General features: G+C 51.3%; 1 protein-coding gene across 2 annotated transcripts in view; it reads left to right on the forward strand.

Annotated features, from left to right (window-relative positions):
- Positions 1-18056, forward strand: part of LOC119958362 (mitogen-activated protein kinase kinase kinase 13-like) — a 181259-nt gene that overhangs the window by 158162 nt on the left and 5041 nt on the right. For both annotated transcript variants that reach the window (XM_038786836.1, XM_038786831.1), the window contains exon 13: positions 8141-8444. In XM_038786836.1, coding sequence (XP_038642764.1) covers positions 8141-8444 — 304 coding nt within the window. The remainder of the gene's footprint in view (positions 1-8140; positions 8445-18056) is intronic.

An 18056-nucleotide genomic window follows, 5' to 3' on the forward strand; every position in this document is an offset into this window, starting at 1 on the left:
ACTAATTCCACACGGAGAATCTCAGACATGGTACTAAAAAAGGAAGCTCAGAAGCTGGCGACTGGGGCAGGACCGAAACATAAATGTGATCTGCAGGGGCAAGTGAACAGTGATCACATCTGTTCTCAACATTAAGAAAAAACCCACTCAAACATTGCTCAAGTGTGTCCTTTGTAGCACCGTGAATTGATATAGGCTCAACCAGGCACATGTAAAGGGCCTCTCTCCAAGTTTCGCTAGTGCGTATGGGGCCCAGTTCACACTCCCATTTTGCCCTCACCCTGTTTAGTGGGGAGGGATCAGACGAGAGAACGTGGCCATATAGGACTGAGATTGACCCCCTGCCCGGTTGAGCCAAGGACAGAATCCTCTCTAGCAAGGAGGAAGGTGGAGCCAGAAGGAAAGGAAAGCTGTAAGGGTGAAATTGTGAACTTGAAAATAGAGTTGGGTAACTGAAATTTGTCCGCTAATTCTCTACGGCTGGCAGACCTCCCCTCCATGAACAAGTTACCAAAATGCTTGAGTCACTTCAATTTCTACGAGTTAAAGGTTAAGTCCAGCCCCAAAGGTAAGAAAATGTGGTTGTTACTGATAGGGGCCAGTGAAGACAAGGACGAGAGTTTAAGATGTTGGTGCTATTTCCAGATTCTAAGAGAGGAGACCACAACTGGGTTCGAGGAGAATCTACCGGGATAAATGGGTAATGGTGCAGTAACTATGGCTCAGAGGGTGGATGTAGTGAAAGAGCCTCCATTTGGCCCCAAATGGAACCGGGATCACTGATCCACAGTATGATTTTTGGAATTTTGGTGGCCCAGTAAGAAAACAATAAGTTTGGGAAGGCCAAGCGTCCTGTCTGACTTTCCCTCTGGAGTAGAACCCTGCAGATCTCGGATTAATGACCACCCAGATAAAGGCGGATATCAATTTGTTAACCATGATTTAAAAAAAGGATATGGGCAGGAAAATGGGGAGACATTGAAAGAAAAAGAGAAATCTAGAGAGTCTGCTCATTTTTATTGTTTGAATCCTGTCAGCCGAAGACAAAGGGAGGTTGTTCCATCTCTGTAGGCCGTTCTAGCATTGTTAATATCATTCAATTTGTGAAGCAAAGCCCAATTGTGGGCCACACTGACCCCCCGAGTAACGAAAAGCTGTACTAGAGAGACGGAAGGTAACATGCCTTCAATAGGCTCGTTTTCCTGGAGGGTTGACCAGAAAAAATTCACTCTTACCCTAGATTTAATTTATAGCCAGAGAAGGAATTTAAAGTATTAAGTGTCTTAGAGGGGATTGTTAGAGGGAATTGGGTCTGTAATGTATAAAAGTAGATAATTTGCATAAAGAGATCCCCAATGTTCCACCCTGACCCGATTAATATCCCTCCATTGATTGGAAGCTCGCAAGGCTATAGAGAGAGATTCTATTGCCAGGGTGAGTAAAAATGGAGAGAGTGGGCAGCCCTGCCTAGGTCAAGGGGAAGTAGTCTAAATATGAGCATTGATGTGAACGCTGGCAATGGGGGCATTGTATAGCAAATAGGTCCAAGAGATGAATTTATGGCCGAATCCTAATCTTCCAAGAATCTCAAACAAAAAGTCCCATTCTACCCTGTCACCCTGGCTCGGAGGTAGGAGAGGGAGAAAGTATAACATTTAAAAGATGACACATATTGGTTGATAATGGAAGGCAAGGCTCCAGCCAGAGCATCAGAGCTTTAGCAAGCAGCTTAACATCCACGTTTAAAAGCGAGATGGGTTGGTATGAACCGCACTCAGTTGGGTTCTTGTCCCTCTTAAGAAGCAAGGAAATAGAGGCTTGTGTAAGGTTTGAAGACAATAAACCATGGGATAGGGTGTTGTTGAACATATTTAACCACAGAGGTGTGAGCTATTCCGAGAACTTACGATAAAATTTGTTCGGAAAACCATCCAGGCCAGAAGCCTACCAGCCTTCATCAGACCAATGCATTTTAAATTCTCATTGGGGCGTAACGGGGAGTCCAACTCACAACTCTTGACTGTTTCGACAGCTCAGATAGACAGGTTATCCAGGAAATCAGACAACATTGACTTGTCCACAGGAGGCTCAGATTTATACAGGTCACTGTAATAGAACTTAAAAGCCGCATTGAGCTAGAGAGGGGTGAGAACGAGGTTGCCGCCTGGGTTCAATTTCTGGGGAATCTCATGGAAGGCCACTTGTCTTTTAAGGTGGTGAGCTAGAAGACAACTGGCCTTCTCCCCATATTCGTAAAAAGTACCTCTGGAGCGCTGTAGCAGAAGTTGGCCTTATTGGTGGTCAGTAGTTCAAATTGGGTCTGCAACTTTTGTTTGCTTGCGTATATCTCTGGAGTAAGATCAAGTGAGTACTGGTGATCTACCTGTAAAACAGAGTCTGCCAGCCTCTGCTATTCTAACTTCCTCTTTAGCATACGTCCACTATAAGAAATAATTTCCCCCCACCCCAAGGGCAGCCTTAAGAGCCTCCCACAATTTGGAAGGGGAGATTGAGTTTGACCTATTTAATTTGATGTAGTCATCATTAAAGGTGGATAGGCGCTCGCAATTTTTTTTAGCAGCCAGCAAAGTGGGCGTTGGGTGGGGCCAGACTTAGCAACAGATCAACAAAGTGTGGGGCGTGGTCAGAGATTACAATTACTTTAAAGCAAGAATATCCACCCAAGATGGCCTCCAAGCCAAGTCAGGTGACTCGGCAAAGAGCGATCAGCAGACACCGTCAGCAAACTAAAACTAACCCCTCCCCAACCCCAAGGCACCATCGCACTCGAGCAAAACCACACCCAAAAGCAAATGGAAAGGCAACAAACACTAACTTAAACTAAAACCTACAAATAACAAACCCAACTAAACACAAACCCTTAAGCTCATTTTAAAAACTCTTGTTATGATCTGCAGAAGACTCTTTAATACACTCCTGTGAACTAACACACTTTGTTAACAGGGAGATTCTAACTGGAGAGTAAAAATGACTTAACTTAGAGCGCCAATCTATGGGTGGCACAATGGCACAGTGGTTAGCATTGCTGCCTCACGCGCTGAGGACCCAGGTTTAATCCCGGCCCTGAGTTACTGTCCATGTGGAGTTTGTACATTCTCCCCGTGTCTGTGTGGGTCTCATCCCCACAATCCAAAGATGTGCAGGCTAGGTGGATTGGCCACGCTAAATTGCCCCTCAATTGGGAAAAAATGAATTGGGTACTCTAAATTTATTTTTTAAAATTTAGAACGACACGCTAGCAACTAACAGTTGCGCCAAATGATAATAATAAAACGAAACAGGAAAAATAGGTTAATGTAAGGAATGAACAGCAGATATCCCTCATATATAACTAAGGACATCAAGAATACATCCAAATAACAGACATGAAAAGTGCCCGTACAATGAGCCATTGATCAGATTAAACAGAGTACAAATTGTGCTTCTGGACAAAGCAGTCAGCATTTCCCGGCAATTCAAAAAAATAGTATTTTTCTCGGAATGTTACACGAAGTTGGGCTGGATAAAACATCCGCAACTTGACTCCATATGTAGGATGGATTTCACTTTATTAAAAACGGCTCTTTTCTTGGCTAGGTCAGCACTCATTTCCTGGTGCAATCTGATAGAGTGGCCTTCCCATGTAAAACGCCGGTGCTTTCTTGTCCATTGAAGCACCAACTCCTCTTTAAAGCTGTGAAACCTTGCGATTGCTACACGAGGAGGATCTCCAAAGTGAGACTTAGGTCGAAGCGAATGGTGGACACTGGGGGAGGTGGAAGCACGTTTTCACCCCCATTGTGTGGAACAAGTCTGAGAAATACTGAGTAGTATGGCTCTTGATCCCCTGGGCCCTGGTCACCCCACAATACAAACATTCTGTCTTCTGGGTCTGTTCTCCAGGTTGTTCAGTTTAGCTGTTAATGTTCTGTTATCTTCGATCACAGAAGCAAGGCCGGACTCCAAGGAGGTGATCCTATCACTGTGGTCAGAAAATGTAGTCTCCATGCCCTTGATTGGAACTTAATCAGCTTCAATGGTCAACACCTCCTTCATTTCTCTTTTAAGATCGACAGACCAAGCTTTGTCGATACTTCTCAAGCTCGACGCCAAAATCTTTGTGAGTGCTTCGGCCTTTAATGGAGTGGTTGAAGAAAAAGCTGCTTCCAGCATCTTGCCTCCAGTTGATTCAAGGGAGGCTTCAGAGTCTGGCGCTGGTATTCAGGCCAATTCTTTTTTGGCTTTGACTCCCCCGGGCATTGCAGAGATGAAGGAACTCTGCCCAGCCAATTTCCAGAATTTCTCTGAGATGTTAAAGACCCATGGCGCCAGGAAAAAGTGTAAAAAGGTCAGGTTTCCAGCGGGAGCCACCTTGTGCGCGTCTTCTCCTCACATCGCGCCACCAGAAATCAAGTCGAGATTCACTTTCTGAGAATCTCAATACACCGCATTCATTGGTTTCCCATTATCCAATCCATTGATTACATCCCCAATGAAACAAAACCTCTGCCTCCCATACCACTTTCAGCCACATGTTTACTGTGGGCCACAATTTCTCACAGACAACCTAAGAGTAGCCTGAGCACCCTTTCTCGCTGTATCGGTCTTTTCCTTTGTGTATTTGATGTCTCTCCTTGTTCCTTTCCAGGTCAGATTTGAGAGAGATCCTTCTCTTCCCTCATCCACCATCTAACAGTCCCCCATTTTTTCCTCAGCTAAAGCAACCAATGCTTCCACAAGACCATAAGTCATAGGAGGAGAATTAGGCCACTGGGTCCATCGAGTCTGTTCCGCCATTCAATCATGGCTGATATTTTTCTCATCCCCCATTCTCCTGCCTTCTCCCCATAACTCCTGATCCCCTTATTAATCAAGAATCTATCTCTCTGTCTTAAAGACACTCAGTGATTTGGCCTCCACAGCCTTCTGCGGCAAAGAGTTCCACAGATACACCACCTTCTGGCTGAAGAAATTCCTCCTCATCTGTTTTAAAGGATCGTCCCTTTAATCTGAGATTGTGTCCTCTGGTTCTAGTTTTTCCTACAAGTGGAAACATCCTCTCCACGTCCACTCTATCCAGGCCTCGCAGTATCCTGTAAGTTTCAATAAGATCTCCCCATATCCTTCTAAACTGCAACGAGTACAGAGTCCTCAACTGTTCCTCATACGACAAGCTCTTCATTCCAGGGATCATTCTTGTGAACCTGTGGACCCTTTCCAAGACCAGTACATCCTTCCAAAACTGCTCACAATACTCCAAACAGGGTCTGACCAGGGCCGGATATAGCCTCAGAGGTACATCTGTGCTCTTGTATTCTAACCCTCTCGACATGAATGCTAACATTGCATTTGCCTTCCTAACTGCCGACTGAACCTACACGTTACCCTTGAGAGAATCGTGAACAAGGACTCCCAAGTCCCTTTGTTCTTCTGATTTCCTAAGCATTTCCCATTTAGAAAATAGTCGATGCCTCCATTCTTCTTTCCAAAGTGCATAACCTCACACTTTTCTATTCCATCTGCCACTTCTTCGCCCACTCTCCTAGCCTGTCCCAAGTCCTTCTGCAGCCCCTACCTGGGGCGGAGAATCGCCCGGGGCTGGCGTCAATCCCGCCCCCACCGTGTCCCGAATTTTCCGCCCCCCGAGATTCGGCGGGGGCGGGAATTGCGCTGCGCCGGTCGGTGGGCCCCCCCGCGGCGATTCTCCGGCCCGCGATGGGCCGAAGTCCCGCTGCTGACAGGCCTCTCCTGCCAGCGGGAATCAAAACACCTACCTGACTGGCGGGATTGGCAGCGCGGGCAGGCTCCGGGGTCCGAGGGGGGGGGCACGGGCCGATCTGACCCCGGGGGTTGCCCCCACAGTCGCCTGGCCCGCGATCGGGGCCCACCGATCGGCCGGCGGGCCTGTGCTGTGGGGGCACTCTTTTTCTTCCGCCTCCGCCATGGCATTCACCATGGGGGAGACGGAACAGACACCCTCCCCTGCGCATGCGCTGGTATGACGTCAGCATGCGTGGACTTACATGGCCGGCAAAGTCCTTTCGGCCCCGGCTGGCGTGGCGCCAAAGGCCGTTCACGCCAGCCGGCGGAGTGGGAACCACTCCGGCGCAGGCCTAGCCCCTCAATGTGAGGGCTTGGCCCCTAAAGGTGCGGCCCGATGCCGGAGTGGTTCATGCTACTCCAACGCGCCGGGACCCTCCGCCCCGCCGGGTAAGGGAGAATCCCAGCCCTGATCATTAATGTATATTGTGAAAAGTTGTGGTTCCAGCACAGACCCCTGAGGCACACCACCAGTCACCGCTTGCCATCCTGAAAAAGAATCCTTTATCCCCACTCTCTGCCTTCTGCCACGTTGTGTGCTTTTTCTTTTGCTTTTATGCTGTCCTTGACTTCCCTTGTCAGCCATGGATGCCTTGTCCTCCCCTTAGCATGTTTCCTCCTCCTTGGGATGAATTTCTGTTGTGCCTCCCAAATAACCCTCAAAAACCCCTATCATTGCTGTTCCATTGTCTTCCCTGCTAGGCTCCTTTTCCAATCAACTCTGGCCAGCTCCTTCCTCATGTCTTTGTAGTTACCCTTATTTAATTGTAATACCGTTACATCCAGCTTCTCCTTCTCAAACTGGGACGCCAGTCCCGATCTGCTGTGGATCTCCTTCGATGCATGGGGAGCAAGGACCATGAGAAAGAACTATGTCATCCACTTCGTACATTATAGCTGCCGTCACCCCCTCAAGGTTCAAGAGTTGCAGATAAGGCCCCTATTGAGATTCTAGCAGACCAGAAGATTTTGGTTTATCCTCCTGCTGGGTGCCTCCAGGAGCTCACGATGCAGAAGGCCTTCACCTAAAGGAAAAAAGTCAAAACTTTGCGGAGGACTGCCCAAGGAATGCAGCTGGGAAGCTAACCTGAAGGATGCGCAGCTTTGCAGGATGCGCTCCAAACACAAATTCTGCAGGTCCAAAGTCAGCACAAATTTGCAGTAATTCAGTGAGGTTTCATTCACCCAATGCCTGTATGAAGAGATCTTCCTGCTGAGCCATGCCTAGGTTGTGTAGAATAAGCAGGAGATTCTCGAGAGGACATGTCCTAGGTGGCGTACAATTCCACCAGTGCACTCCAGAACCCCATGTGCAGGCAATCATTATTTCAAGACCCTTCAACTACAGTTGGCATCGTGGCTAAGGCCTGTCCCTCACACTTTCCCGCAGGAGGCCCTGCTTTAGTAACCAAGGGCAGGAAGCCCTCCTGAGGCCAACTCTACTCGATAATCTGCCCGCGCTCAGACAAGATTGCCGATTTTAACTCTGTAAGTTAGTGGATTTTGAGGGTGGCGCAGTGGTTAGCACTGCTGCCTCAGGGGGCCGAAGACCTGGGTTCAATCCTGGCCCCAGGTCACTGTCTGTGGAATTTGCACATTCTCCCTGCGTCTGCGTGGGTCTCACCCCCAAAACACCCCAGAAAATGTGCAAGTTAGGAGGATTGGCCACACTAAATTGCCACTTAAGTGGGAAAAAAATAATTGGGTACTCTAAATTTATCTTTTGAAAAGTGAACGGATTTTAATTGAGTTAAAATTTCAGCCTGTGTACCTCAGTTCAAACTGAGGATTATACACTGACTCAAAATGGCCGACTGGAAGTGCCAGAAAAGCATCAAAATAGGTGCAAAGAATGTAATGAAAGAGGCAAAGAGGAAAATGAAAAAAACTTGCACACCCTTTCTATAACAATGAGCAGCAAATGTTTTTCTAAACATGTTAAGAGAAAGTGAACAGTTAAGAGGAACACGGGCCTATTTAAAACAGCTGAAGTTAACATGGAAAATAAGGAAATGGTAGGCTTGTTAAGTGAGCCCCTTTCACAGAAGAGGGAGGATAAAATAACCAGTGCTTTAAGGAACCTAAAAGTAAGACAAATTCATAAATTTGATATACTGTATTAGAGAAAATAAGCGGCTTCAGATAGACAAATTTCCAGGACCTGATGGTTTCCAACCCTGGGTATTAGATAGGTGAGGACATTGGAATTGTATGGGGTCATAATTTTCCCAAGCTCTCTATAGTTAAACTGTGTCTCTGGATTGTAGAATTGCGAATTTCGCTCGATTTCTGAGGCTGTGTTTCTCTCTGTATTCTGCAGGCCCCACCGTTGTATGAGCAGCTGTCAGTCCTATTCCACCTTCAGCTCAGAGAACTTCTCTGTGTCAGACGGGGAGGAAGGCAACACGAGTGACCATTCACATAGTGGCACTCCAGACGGGCTGAGCAACAATAATGAGGACCGTCTGGAGGACAAACTAGACGATATGCTGTCACACACTCCTGAAATTCCCATTGAGATATCCATGCAGTCGGATGGGCTGTCTGATAAAGAGTCTGCAGTCCGCAGGGTGAAAACTCAGATATCACTCGGGAAACTGTGTGCAGAGGAGCACTGCTATGAGGTGAGATTCTCATCATTAGTTGACAAGCTCATTCTTTTCAGAGAGTGACACAAGATACCTTAAGGGTATATGCACACAACTCTTTAAAGGTGGCAAACATGTACCAAATTAAGGAGTTATACTAAACCTTTATGAATCACTGGTTAGGTCCCAGCTGGAGGAATTCTGGGCATCACACTTCGAGAAGACTGTCAAGGCCTTGGAGTGGGTGCAGAGGCAATTTGCTAGAATGATGCAAGGAATGAGGAATTTCAGTTGTGTAGATATATTCGAGAATTTGGGGTTGTTTTCCTTAAAGCAGAGAAGGCGGTTTAACAGGGGTAAACAAAATCAAAAGGGTTTTGATTGAGTGAATATGAGGAAACTGTTTCCAGTTGAAGATGTGTTAATACAAAGGAGATTTAAGGTAAAAGAAACAGGGATGAGATAAGAACATTTTACGCCGTGAGTTTCTACAATCTGGAATGCTCCGCTTGATTTTTGACTTGATTTGATTTATTATTGTCACATATATTAGTATGCAGTGAAAAATATTGTGTCTTGCATGCTATCCAGACAACGCATAGTGTAATGAGAGTAAAAGATGGAATCTGTGCAAGCTGTGCCTAGCATACCCTCTAATTCTAAGTAACTTCCAAAAGGGAATTGGAGAAATATTGAAGGCGGCAAAGATCCAGGGTTATGGGGTAAGAGCAAGAAAATAAGACTAACTGGATAGCTGTTTCAAAGCACCAGCACAGTCATGGTTCCAATATGATCACCATCAATGTGATATTATTCCAGAATAGGTACAGATAAGCCATAAAGGAAATTCTTAAATTTATATATCATCTTTCATCTTGCCCAGTCAAGATGCTTTACAGCCAATTTTTTACTCATTCTTTTTTTAAATGTTTTTATTCTCCTTTTTCACATTTTCTTCAAATATTTTCCCCACCAATAAATAGTAAACGGTGTGGTTAATTATAAACCTAGTAATTCACACTGTGTTGTATCATATGTATTGTGTCCTTGTGGGCTCTGTATACGAGCCGTTGCGTGGCTCTGCCCATAGGGGGAGATGAGGAGTTTGTACTGGGCTCCACCCTTGGCTCCGCCCATGGCTCCTCCCACTAACCGGAAGTATAAAGCTCTGCAGTCGTGAGCCTGCTGCCAGTTCATCTCGTCGCAGGCAGGCTCAGTTGTAAGACTATTAAAACCACTGTTCACTTCCAATCACGTGTCTTGTGAATTGATGGTCTCATCAATTTAATAGTCTTAAGAAACTTGAAGAAAACGACTATGGAATCAGCCCTCAAACCTGACCGACTTGAACTCGACCCGCAGGCTGCAGAGACGAAAGAAATCTTCCTACACTGGCTCAGATGTTTCAAGGCCTGGCTGAATCAAGCACTTCAGAAACTACGGAGGAGCAGAAACTCAGCCTGCTGCACGCAAGGGTGAGCCACCGTATCTCTACTCAACTTAACAGTACTTCCTCGTATACGGAGGCCCTGGCCATGCCCGATCGAATGTACGTGAGGCCCATCAACGAGGTCTACGCGCGCCATATTTTTACGACCCGCCGCCAGCGCCCCGCGGAGTCGCTGGACGAATTCCCGCGTGATTTAAAAGCTTTAGCTCGGGACTGCAATTATCAAGCTGTATCAGCCTCCCAGCATATGGAGCTCGCTGACCGAGATGTATATGTGGCAGGGCTCAGGTCCAACTATGTGCGCCAGCGGTTGCTTGAAAAAGGGGCCCAGAATTTAGAGGACACTGTAGAATTAGCTACAACCATGGAGGTCTCGTTCCGCAGCCTCACCTCGTTCCCCGCGGACCAAGCGATCCCATCCTGTGCCCCCGACCAGCGACTGCCCCAGGCCTGCGCCGCGCGGCCACCCACCCACTACGCAGCTCCAGTGTGCCATTTTTGTGGGCAGCCCCAACATCCACGGCAACACTGCCCGGCCCGCAACGCGACCTGCAGGAGCTGCGGTCGCAAAGGACACTATGCCCGGGACTGCCTGGCGAAGAAATCCCCCACTCCAAACTCTCCCGCAGCCCAGAGCAATCGCTTCCCAAACTCGCAGGCCCGCAGGCCCCGAAATGCTGCAGCCTGTATGCCGACTCCGCCCCCACCCGACACGTGCGACTCATGGGGGCCGCCATCTTGGCAATCCTCCTCCACGCGTCCGGCCACGTGCGACTCATGGGGGCCGCCAGCTTGGGCACCATCTTCCTCGCCGCCCGCTTCGTGCGATCCACGGGGGCAGCCATCTTGGGCTCCATCCTCTTCAACCTCTGAAACTCACCTCGAAGGCTACGACCTCAGCGGACAGTCATCACGGGGCCACTCCAGCACAGCTGATCGAGCCGCCGACTACCCGCAACTCAGCGCGGTCACGTGGACCAGTCGCGTCCGAAACACCTCCGCAACTCGATGATGACCGTTTAAAATCAACGGGTACAGTACACCGTGCCTCTTCGACTCCGGGAGCACCGAGAGCTTTGTACACCCAGATCTGGTAAGACGCTGTTCGCTCTCTATTTTCCCTGCACGGCAAACTATCTCCCTCGCTTCGGGCTCACACCCTGTCCACCTCCAAGGACCCACCATCGCGACCCTAACGATTCAGGGCGCCAGGTACTCGAACTTCCAGCTGTACGTACTCCCCGAACTCTGCACCCCAGTCTTACTGGGACTCGACTTCCAGTGCAACCTCAAAAGCCTCACACTCAGCTTCGGCGGGCCCCTACCTCCACTCACTATCTGCAGTCTAGTGACGCTAAAAATCGACCCCCCTTCACTCTTTGCTAACCTCACTCCGGGCTGCGAACCCGTAGCTACTCGCAGCAGGCGGTACAGCCTGCAGGACAGGGTGTTTATCAGAACCGAGGTCCATAGAGGCCAGTAACAGCCCCTGGAGAGCTCAGGTGGTCGTCGTCAAGACCGGGGAAAAATTCCGAATGGTAGTGGACTATAGCCAAACAATTAATCGGTTCACGCTCCTCGATGCGTACCCCCTTCCCAGGATTGCACACATGGTGAATCAGATCGTCCAGTACCGCATTTTCTCCACGGTGGATCTGAAGTCTGCATACCACCAGCTCCCAATCCGCCCGGAGGACCACCACTACACGGCGTTCGAGACAGATGGCCGCCTTTTCCATTTCCTCCGGGTTCCCTTTGGCGTCATGAATGGGGTCATGGTGTTCCAACGAGCAATCATAGAATTTACAGTGCAGAAGGAGGCCATTCGGCCCATCGAGTCTGCACCGGCTCTTGGAAAGAGCACCCTACCCAAGTTCAACACCTCCACCCTATCCCAATAACCCAGTAACCCCACCCAACACTAAGGGCAATTTTGGACACTAAGGGTGTTCCAACGAGCAATGGACCGAATGGTGGACCAGTACGGGCTGCGGGCCACGTTTCCGTACTTGGATAACGTCACCATCTGCGGCTATGATCAGCAGGACCATGACGCTAACCTCCATCGATTTCTTCAGACTGCCCAGAAACTCAACCTCACGTATAACAAGGAGAAATGTGTTTTCCGCACGACCAGGCTAGCCATCCTCGGCTATGTCGTGGAAAACGGAGTCCTGGGCCCAGACCCGGACCGTATGCTCCCTCTTAGAACTCCCTCTCCCTCATTGTCCCAGGGCCCTCAAGAGGTGACTGGGATTCTTCTCGTATTATGCCCAGTGGGTCCCTCAGTATGTGGAAAAAGCCCACCCACTATTTAAGGCCACTCTTTCCTCTATCAGCTGAGGCTCGCCAGGCCTTCACCTGCATCAAGGAGGACATCGCCAGAGCGGCCATGCGGGCGGTGGATGAATCCGTCCCCTTTCAGGTGGAGAGCGACGCCTCAGCAGTCGCTCTCGCCGCCACTCTGAATCAGGCAGGGAGACCAGTCGCCTTCTTCTCCCGAACCCTCTCCACTTCGGAACTTCGACATTCCTCAGTCGAAAAGGAAGCACAAGCCATTGTGTAAGCTATATGACACTGGAAGCACTACCTCGCAGGTAGGAGGTTCACCCTCATCACCGACCAAAGATCGGTTGCCTTCATGTTTGACAACTCACAAAGGGTCAACATTAAAAATGATAAAATCCTGCGGTGGAGGATCGAACTCTCCACCTACAATTACGATATTATGTGTCGACCGGGAAAGCTCAACGAGCCCCCAGATGCCCTGTCCCGCGGCACGTGCGCCGGCGCGCAAGACGACCGCCTGAAAGCTATCCACAATGACCTCTGCCTCCCGGGGGTCACCCGGCTCGCCCACTACATCAAAGCCCGAAATCTGCCTTTCTCCACCGAGGAGGTAAAAGCCATCACCAGGGATTGCCCGATCTGCGCGGAGTGCAAACCGCACTTCTATGGACCAGACAAGGCCCACCTGGTAAAGGCCTCCTGGCTCTTTGAACGACTGAGCATCGATTTCAAAGGGCCACTCCCCTCGACCAATCGGAATGTACTTCCTGAACGTCATCGACGAGTTCTCCCGCTTCCCCTTTGCTATCCCGTGCCCCGATATGACCTCCCACACAGTCATCAGAGCTCTGCACAGTATCTTCACCCTGTTTTGGTTCCCCGGCTACGTACACAGTGACAGGGGTTCATCCTTTATGAGCGACGAGCTGCGTCAGTACCTGCTCGACAAAGGCATCGCCTCGAACAGGACTACCAGCTATAACCCCAGGGGGAACGGGCAGGTGGAGAGGGAGAACGCGACGGTCTGGAAGACCGTCCTACTGACCCCCCGGTCCAGGAATCTCCCGACCTCCCATTGGCAGGAGGTCCTCCCCAACGCGCTCCATGCAATTAGGTCCCTCCTATGCACAGCGACCAACCAGACACCTCACAAACGGCTATTTGTTTTTTCTAGGGGCACTACCACGGGGGTTTCGCTCCTAGCATGGTTGAAGACACCAGGCCCGATTCTCCTCCAGAAGCACGTCCGGGCACACAAAACTGACCCACTTGTAGAGAGAGTGCTCCTACTCCATTCGAACCCCCAATACGCTTTCATCGAATACCCTGACGGCCGTCAGGACACTGTTTCCCCTCCGGGACCTGGCGCCTGCAGGATCCAATCCCACCACCATTACCGCCGAGGTACCCCTCACACTACACCCCGCACAACCCTTCGCGCCCTGCGCCCCCGCACCTACAGGTTCACTGCCCGTGCTCCGCGCCCCTACGAAAACATACAGTTACTACTCTTGGCGGCTCACTTGCCTTTGGTATAGGCCTCCACAACCTATGAGCCCGATCCAGTTTGTTTCGGGAGGGATCTTCCCCCTCCCGCAATAGCTCCGCCAACATTGTGGCAAAATACTCCGTCGGCCTCGGGCCATCCACCCCTTCGGGCAGACCCACGATGCTCAGATTCTGTCACCTGGATCTGTTTTCCAGGTCTTCCAGTTTGGCTCGCAGACCCTTGTTGGTCTCTGTCACCCTCCGCAACTCCTTACCCATCGAGGTGAGTTGATCACTGTGCTGCGATAATGCCTTTTCCACTTCCTTCAGTTTCTCACCTTGCTCCAGCACCTCTGCGCTTGATACCACCGCCCTCACCGGGGCAATCGCCTCCTCCACCAGCACTTTCAATACCGCCCCCATCTCCTTCCTCATCGCTTCCATGTGTTTTGTGAGCTGTTTTTCAAGTTCCACGGCCATCGCCTCGGTCATCCTTTCTGCCTTGAGCAATGCGGCCTCACCTGGCGCCCCAGCCTCCGCCTTCCTTCCAGTTCCTGAGCCGACCTTTCCACCCACCGGCGGACCTTCATTAACCCCTTTTTCATGGTCATTTTTCTTTGAGATTTGGACATCTCTCTTCTCTGTGCCTTCCTACCCCTGTTTCCTCAAACGTTGCTCCAGGGATGGGGCATCAAAACTCCGAAAAATCAATTCTCGGGCGGGAGCCTCCAACGTGCGGCTTCATCCTACCCACCGCCACCGAAAGTCATTTTTACCTCATTCTTTGACTGTGAAGACCATAACATATAGGAACAGAATTGGGCCATTCGGCCCATTGAGTCTGCTCCTCCATTCAATCATGGCTGATATGTTCCTCATCCCCATTCTCCTGTCTTCTCCTATAACCCCGATTCCATTATTAATCACGAATTAGACAGAATAGTTCTTTCTTAAACAGAAGAGGCTGGATTCTCTGTTCCTCAGGCTAAGTGTTGACGCAGGTGCAGGATTCATGGAGTTCTGCGCATGCAAAACCGGTGTCGGACTTTGACCGATTCAGCTACTGTTAAGGGCTAGTACCGGCGCCACGTGGAACACAATCGATTCCATTGAGAAACGGTGCCAGATTTGCGATTGACACTCAGGAGGCTGACAAGCTGTATACACACTTCACACCCCACACACACTATCCCAGTCAACAGGATGGCCAGGTGCCCTGGCCAACACCACCCTCACCTTCACCCCCACCACCCCCTCATGCTCACCCCCAGCCCTCACACCCACCCTCACCACCCTACACCCCGCTCACCCTCACACCCACCCTCACCACCTCCACATTACCCTCACACCCACTCTCACTCTACCTCGTCCTCACCACCCCCACCATCACCCTCACCCTTACACCACTCTCCTCCTCAATCCTCCCCTCAAACCCCCCCCGGCCCTCGGTCTAATCATGCGTCTTGTCTTGCAGGACCTGCTGGAGATGGGCCGGGTTCAAGTTGCGTCCGTCGTCTCTCCCCCCCCATCACCCCGGCCAACACCACACGGGTGGCGTTTGTGGTGGAGGCATTGGGCGTGATGGTTTTGGCTATGGATACGGGTCCGGGGGATGATCAACGGGATGCATGTCCCCCTGTGAGCACCTGTGGATAACAGGCCGCTCTACACAAACCAAAAGGTATTACACTCGATGAACGTGCAGCTGATATGTGACCATCAGCTGTGCATCATGCACATCTGTGCCTGATACCCGGGCAGTGTTCACGACACCTTCATCCTGGCACACTCAACGATTCCTGACATGTTCGAGACGTCCCCTGGCTGGGGTGTTGGCTCTTGGGCAACAGGGGTTATCCACTGTAATTGGACCACGACCTGGGGTATTCTGTTCAGGAGGTGGCCGAGCCCAGGACACGGTTGCCGCCTCACAGGCAACCATGTGCAACAGCAACCTGGAAATCGCAGTGATGCTCCTGAGTGTGGCCCAGTCACAGCAGGCCATGGCTGGGAACATTGGCGGCATTGCCCAGGCGCTGGCCGATGTAACACAGGCTCAGAGGGAGGTGGCCCTGTCCCAGAGGGAGATGGTGCAGTCAATGGGTGATGTAGCGCAGTCTCAGATGGAAATAGTCCACTCCCTGTGCTCCATGGCTGCGGGCGTGCAGATCCTGATCGAGACCAGAGCAGACCTCCAGGACCGGTAGCGGCAGGTGGCAGGGGAGCCTCAGGGATCAGCTCCGCTCGCACTCCGATCCCATGGAGTAGCCCAGGGACCATCGGACACCCCGAGGGAGGAGGAGGTGATGGGGCCCATGCCAGTGACTCCCACAGGGGAGGTGCCAGATCTCCGCAGCACCTCGGACTCCCCCCTCCTGTCCCTGGCGTACCACATGGGCAGCAGGCAGAAAAGGGCGGCATCACGCCACCTGGAAAGTGCTACCGTGGGCATGAGTCAAACAATGTTCCCCCCCCCCCCCCCTCCCCCCCCCCCACACACAAGTCGGTGAACCGGGAGACGATCAAAGCATCCCCTGCGTTTTGGGCATGCGTCGAGCGGCATTCCCGTAATTGCCTGGGCCCCATGCCCTACCCGCCCTTGCCCTCCTCCACATCCACAATGAGACCTAGTGTTCATCCTCCTCCTCCAGTACATCACCCCTCTGCTGCACAATGTTGTGGGGGTCGCAACAGGCCGCCATGATGTGGACGACCCTCACAGCATCATTCTGGAGGACCCTTCCACAACAGTTGAGGCACCTGAACCACATCTTCAGGAGGCCGAAGCACCGCTCGATCACGGACCTGGTCCCTGTAAGTGAGTCGTTGTAGTAGGTCTCCACGTCGGAGGCTTCCAGATAGGCATCATCAGCCACAATTACAGTGGATAGCCCCGGACGCCCAGGAGCCAACACCCCAGCCAGGGGACGTCTCGAACATGTCAGGAATCGTTGAGTGTGCCAGGATGAAGGTGTCGTGAACACTGCCCGGGTATCGGGCACAGATGTGCATGATGCACAGCTGATGGTCACATATCAGCTGCACGTTCATCGAGTGTAACCCCTTTTGGTTTGTGTAGAGCGGCCTGTCATCCGCAGGTGCTCACAGGGGGACATGCATTCCGTCGATCATCCCCCGGGGCATGTCAGCGATGGCGGGCATCTCCGCTGTCCGGGCATCCTGGTGGGCTCGGTCCACATTGAAATGGACGTGTTAAACCACCTGGGCAAATAGGGCCTCCATGACTTTGTGGATGCACCTATGCATTGAGGTCTGTGAGGTCCCAGACTAGTAGAACTAGTAGACCCCGTGCCGTAGAAGTTCAGGGCGACAGTCATCTTGATGGCCACCAGGAGAGGGTGTCCTCCCACATACCCCTGTGGTGTTTGGTATGCCAACATCTGGCAGATATGTCGCACTGTCTCCCTGCTCAGCTGGAGTTTTCGGCGGTATGCCCGGTCCGGCAGGTCCTCGAATGACAGGCGCTGCCAGTACATGCGAGACCTCATGGAGCGCCTTCTTGGGGCCCCGTCCTCCTCCTCAGCCTGTTGGACGGCCAGCTCTCCATCCTGGGTGGCTGCCTCCTGTTCCTCTGAGACACGCTCTGCTGCTGCAGCGTCCTCCTCCTCGAGCAGTGTCAGCACATACAGCCGCAGGGCATCCCCCAGGGTTGCGGCCACTAACAGGAAGGCTACCATTGCTGGTTGAATTCCAGTATCTGTTGACTGCAGGGAGTGAAAGACCGACATGTTAGCATGGTGCATACCCTGTGCCCAACCTGGTCCTACGAGCTACATTGTAGTCCTGGTTGGCACTGCGAGCACCATCTCCACCTCCCCCCCCCCACGTTCCCCAAACCCCGCACTGCTGGCTCCATCGGTGCCCGGCACTATGGGGGCCTCTGGCCCTGGCACCCATCCTGCTGTCAGGGGTACCATTGACTGGCACTGCCCATGCCAGGGGTATGCTCTGCAGCCCCTGACTGGCACCCCCGTAGGGGCTACAGTGGCCATTGCCCTAGTGGGGCCGCCTGTTGGCGGGTTGCGGCGGGGTTCATAGATATCATAGAATTTGCAGTTCAGAAAGAGGCCATTCGGCCCATCGAGTCTGCACCGGCCCTTACAAAGAGCTCTCTACTCAAGCCCATGTATCTATCCTATCATTGGAACCTCCACTTAACCTTTTTGGACACTAGGGGCAATTTATAATGGTCAATCAATCTAACCTGCACATCTTTGGACTGTGAGAGGAAACCGGAGCACCCGGAGAAAACCCACACAGACACAGGGAGAATATGCAGACTCTGCACAGACAGTGACCCAAGTCGGGAATCGAACCTGAGACCCTGGAGCTGTGAAGCAACTGTGCTAATCACTGTGCTGCCATGCTGCTCTTGGTTAGGGGGGGGGGGGGGCATGACG

Source organism: Scyliorhinus canicula, chromosome 2 (assembly GCF_902713615.1).
Source record: "Scyliorhinus canicula chromosome 2, sScyCan1.1, whole genome shotgun sequence".
In the NCBI taxonomy this organism is placed as follows: domain Eukaryota; kingdom Metazoa; phylum Chordata; class Chondrichthyes; order Carcharhiniformes; family Scyliorhinidae; genus Scyliorhinus; species Scyliorhinus canicula.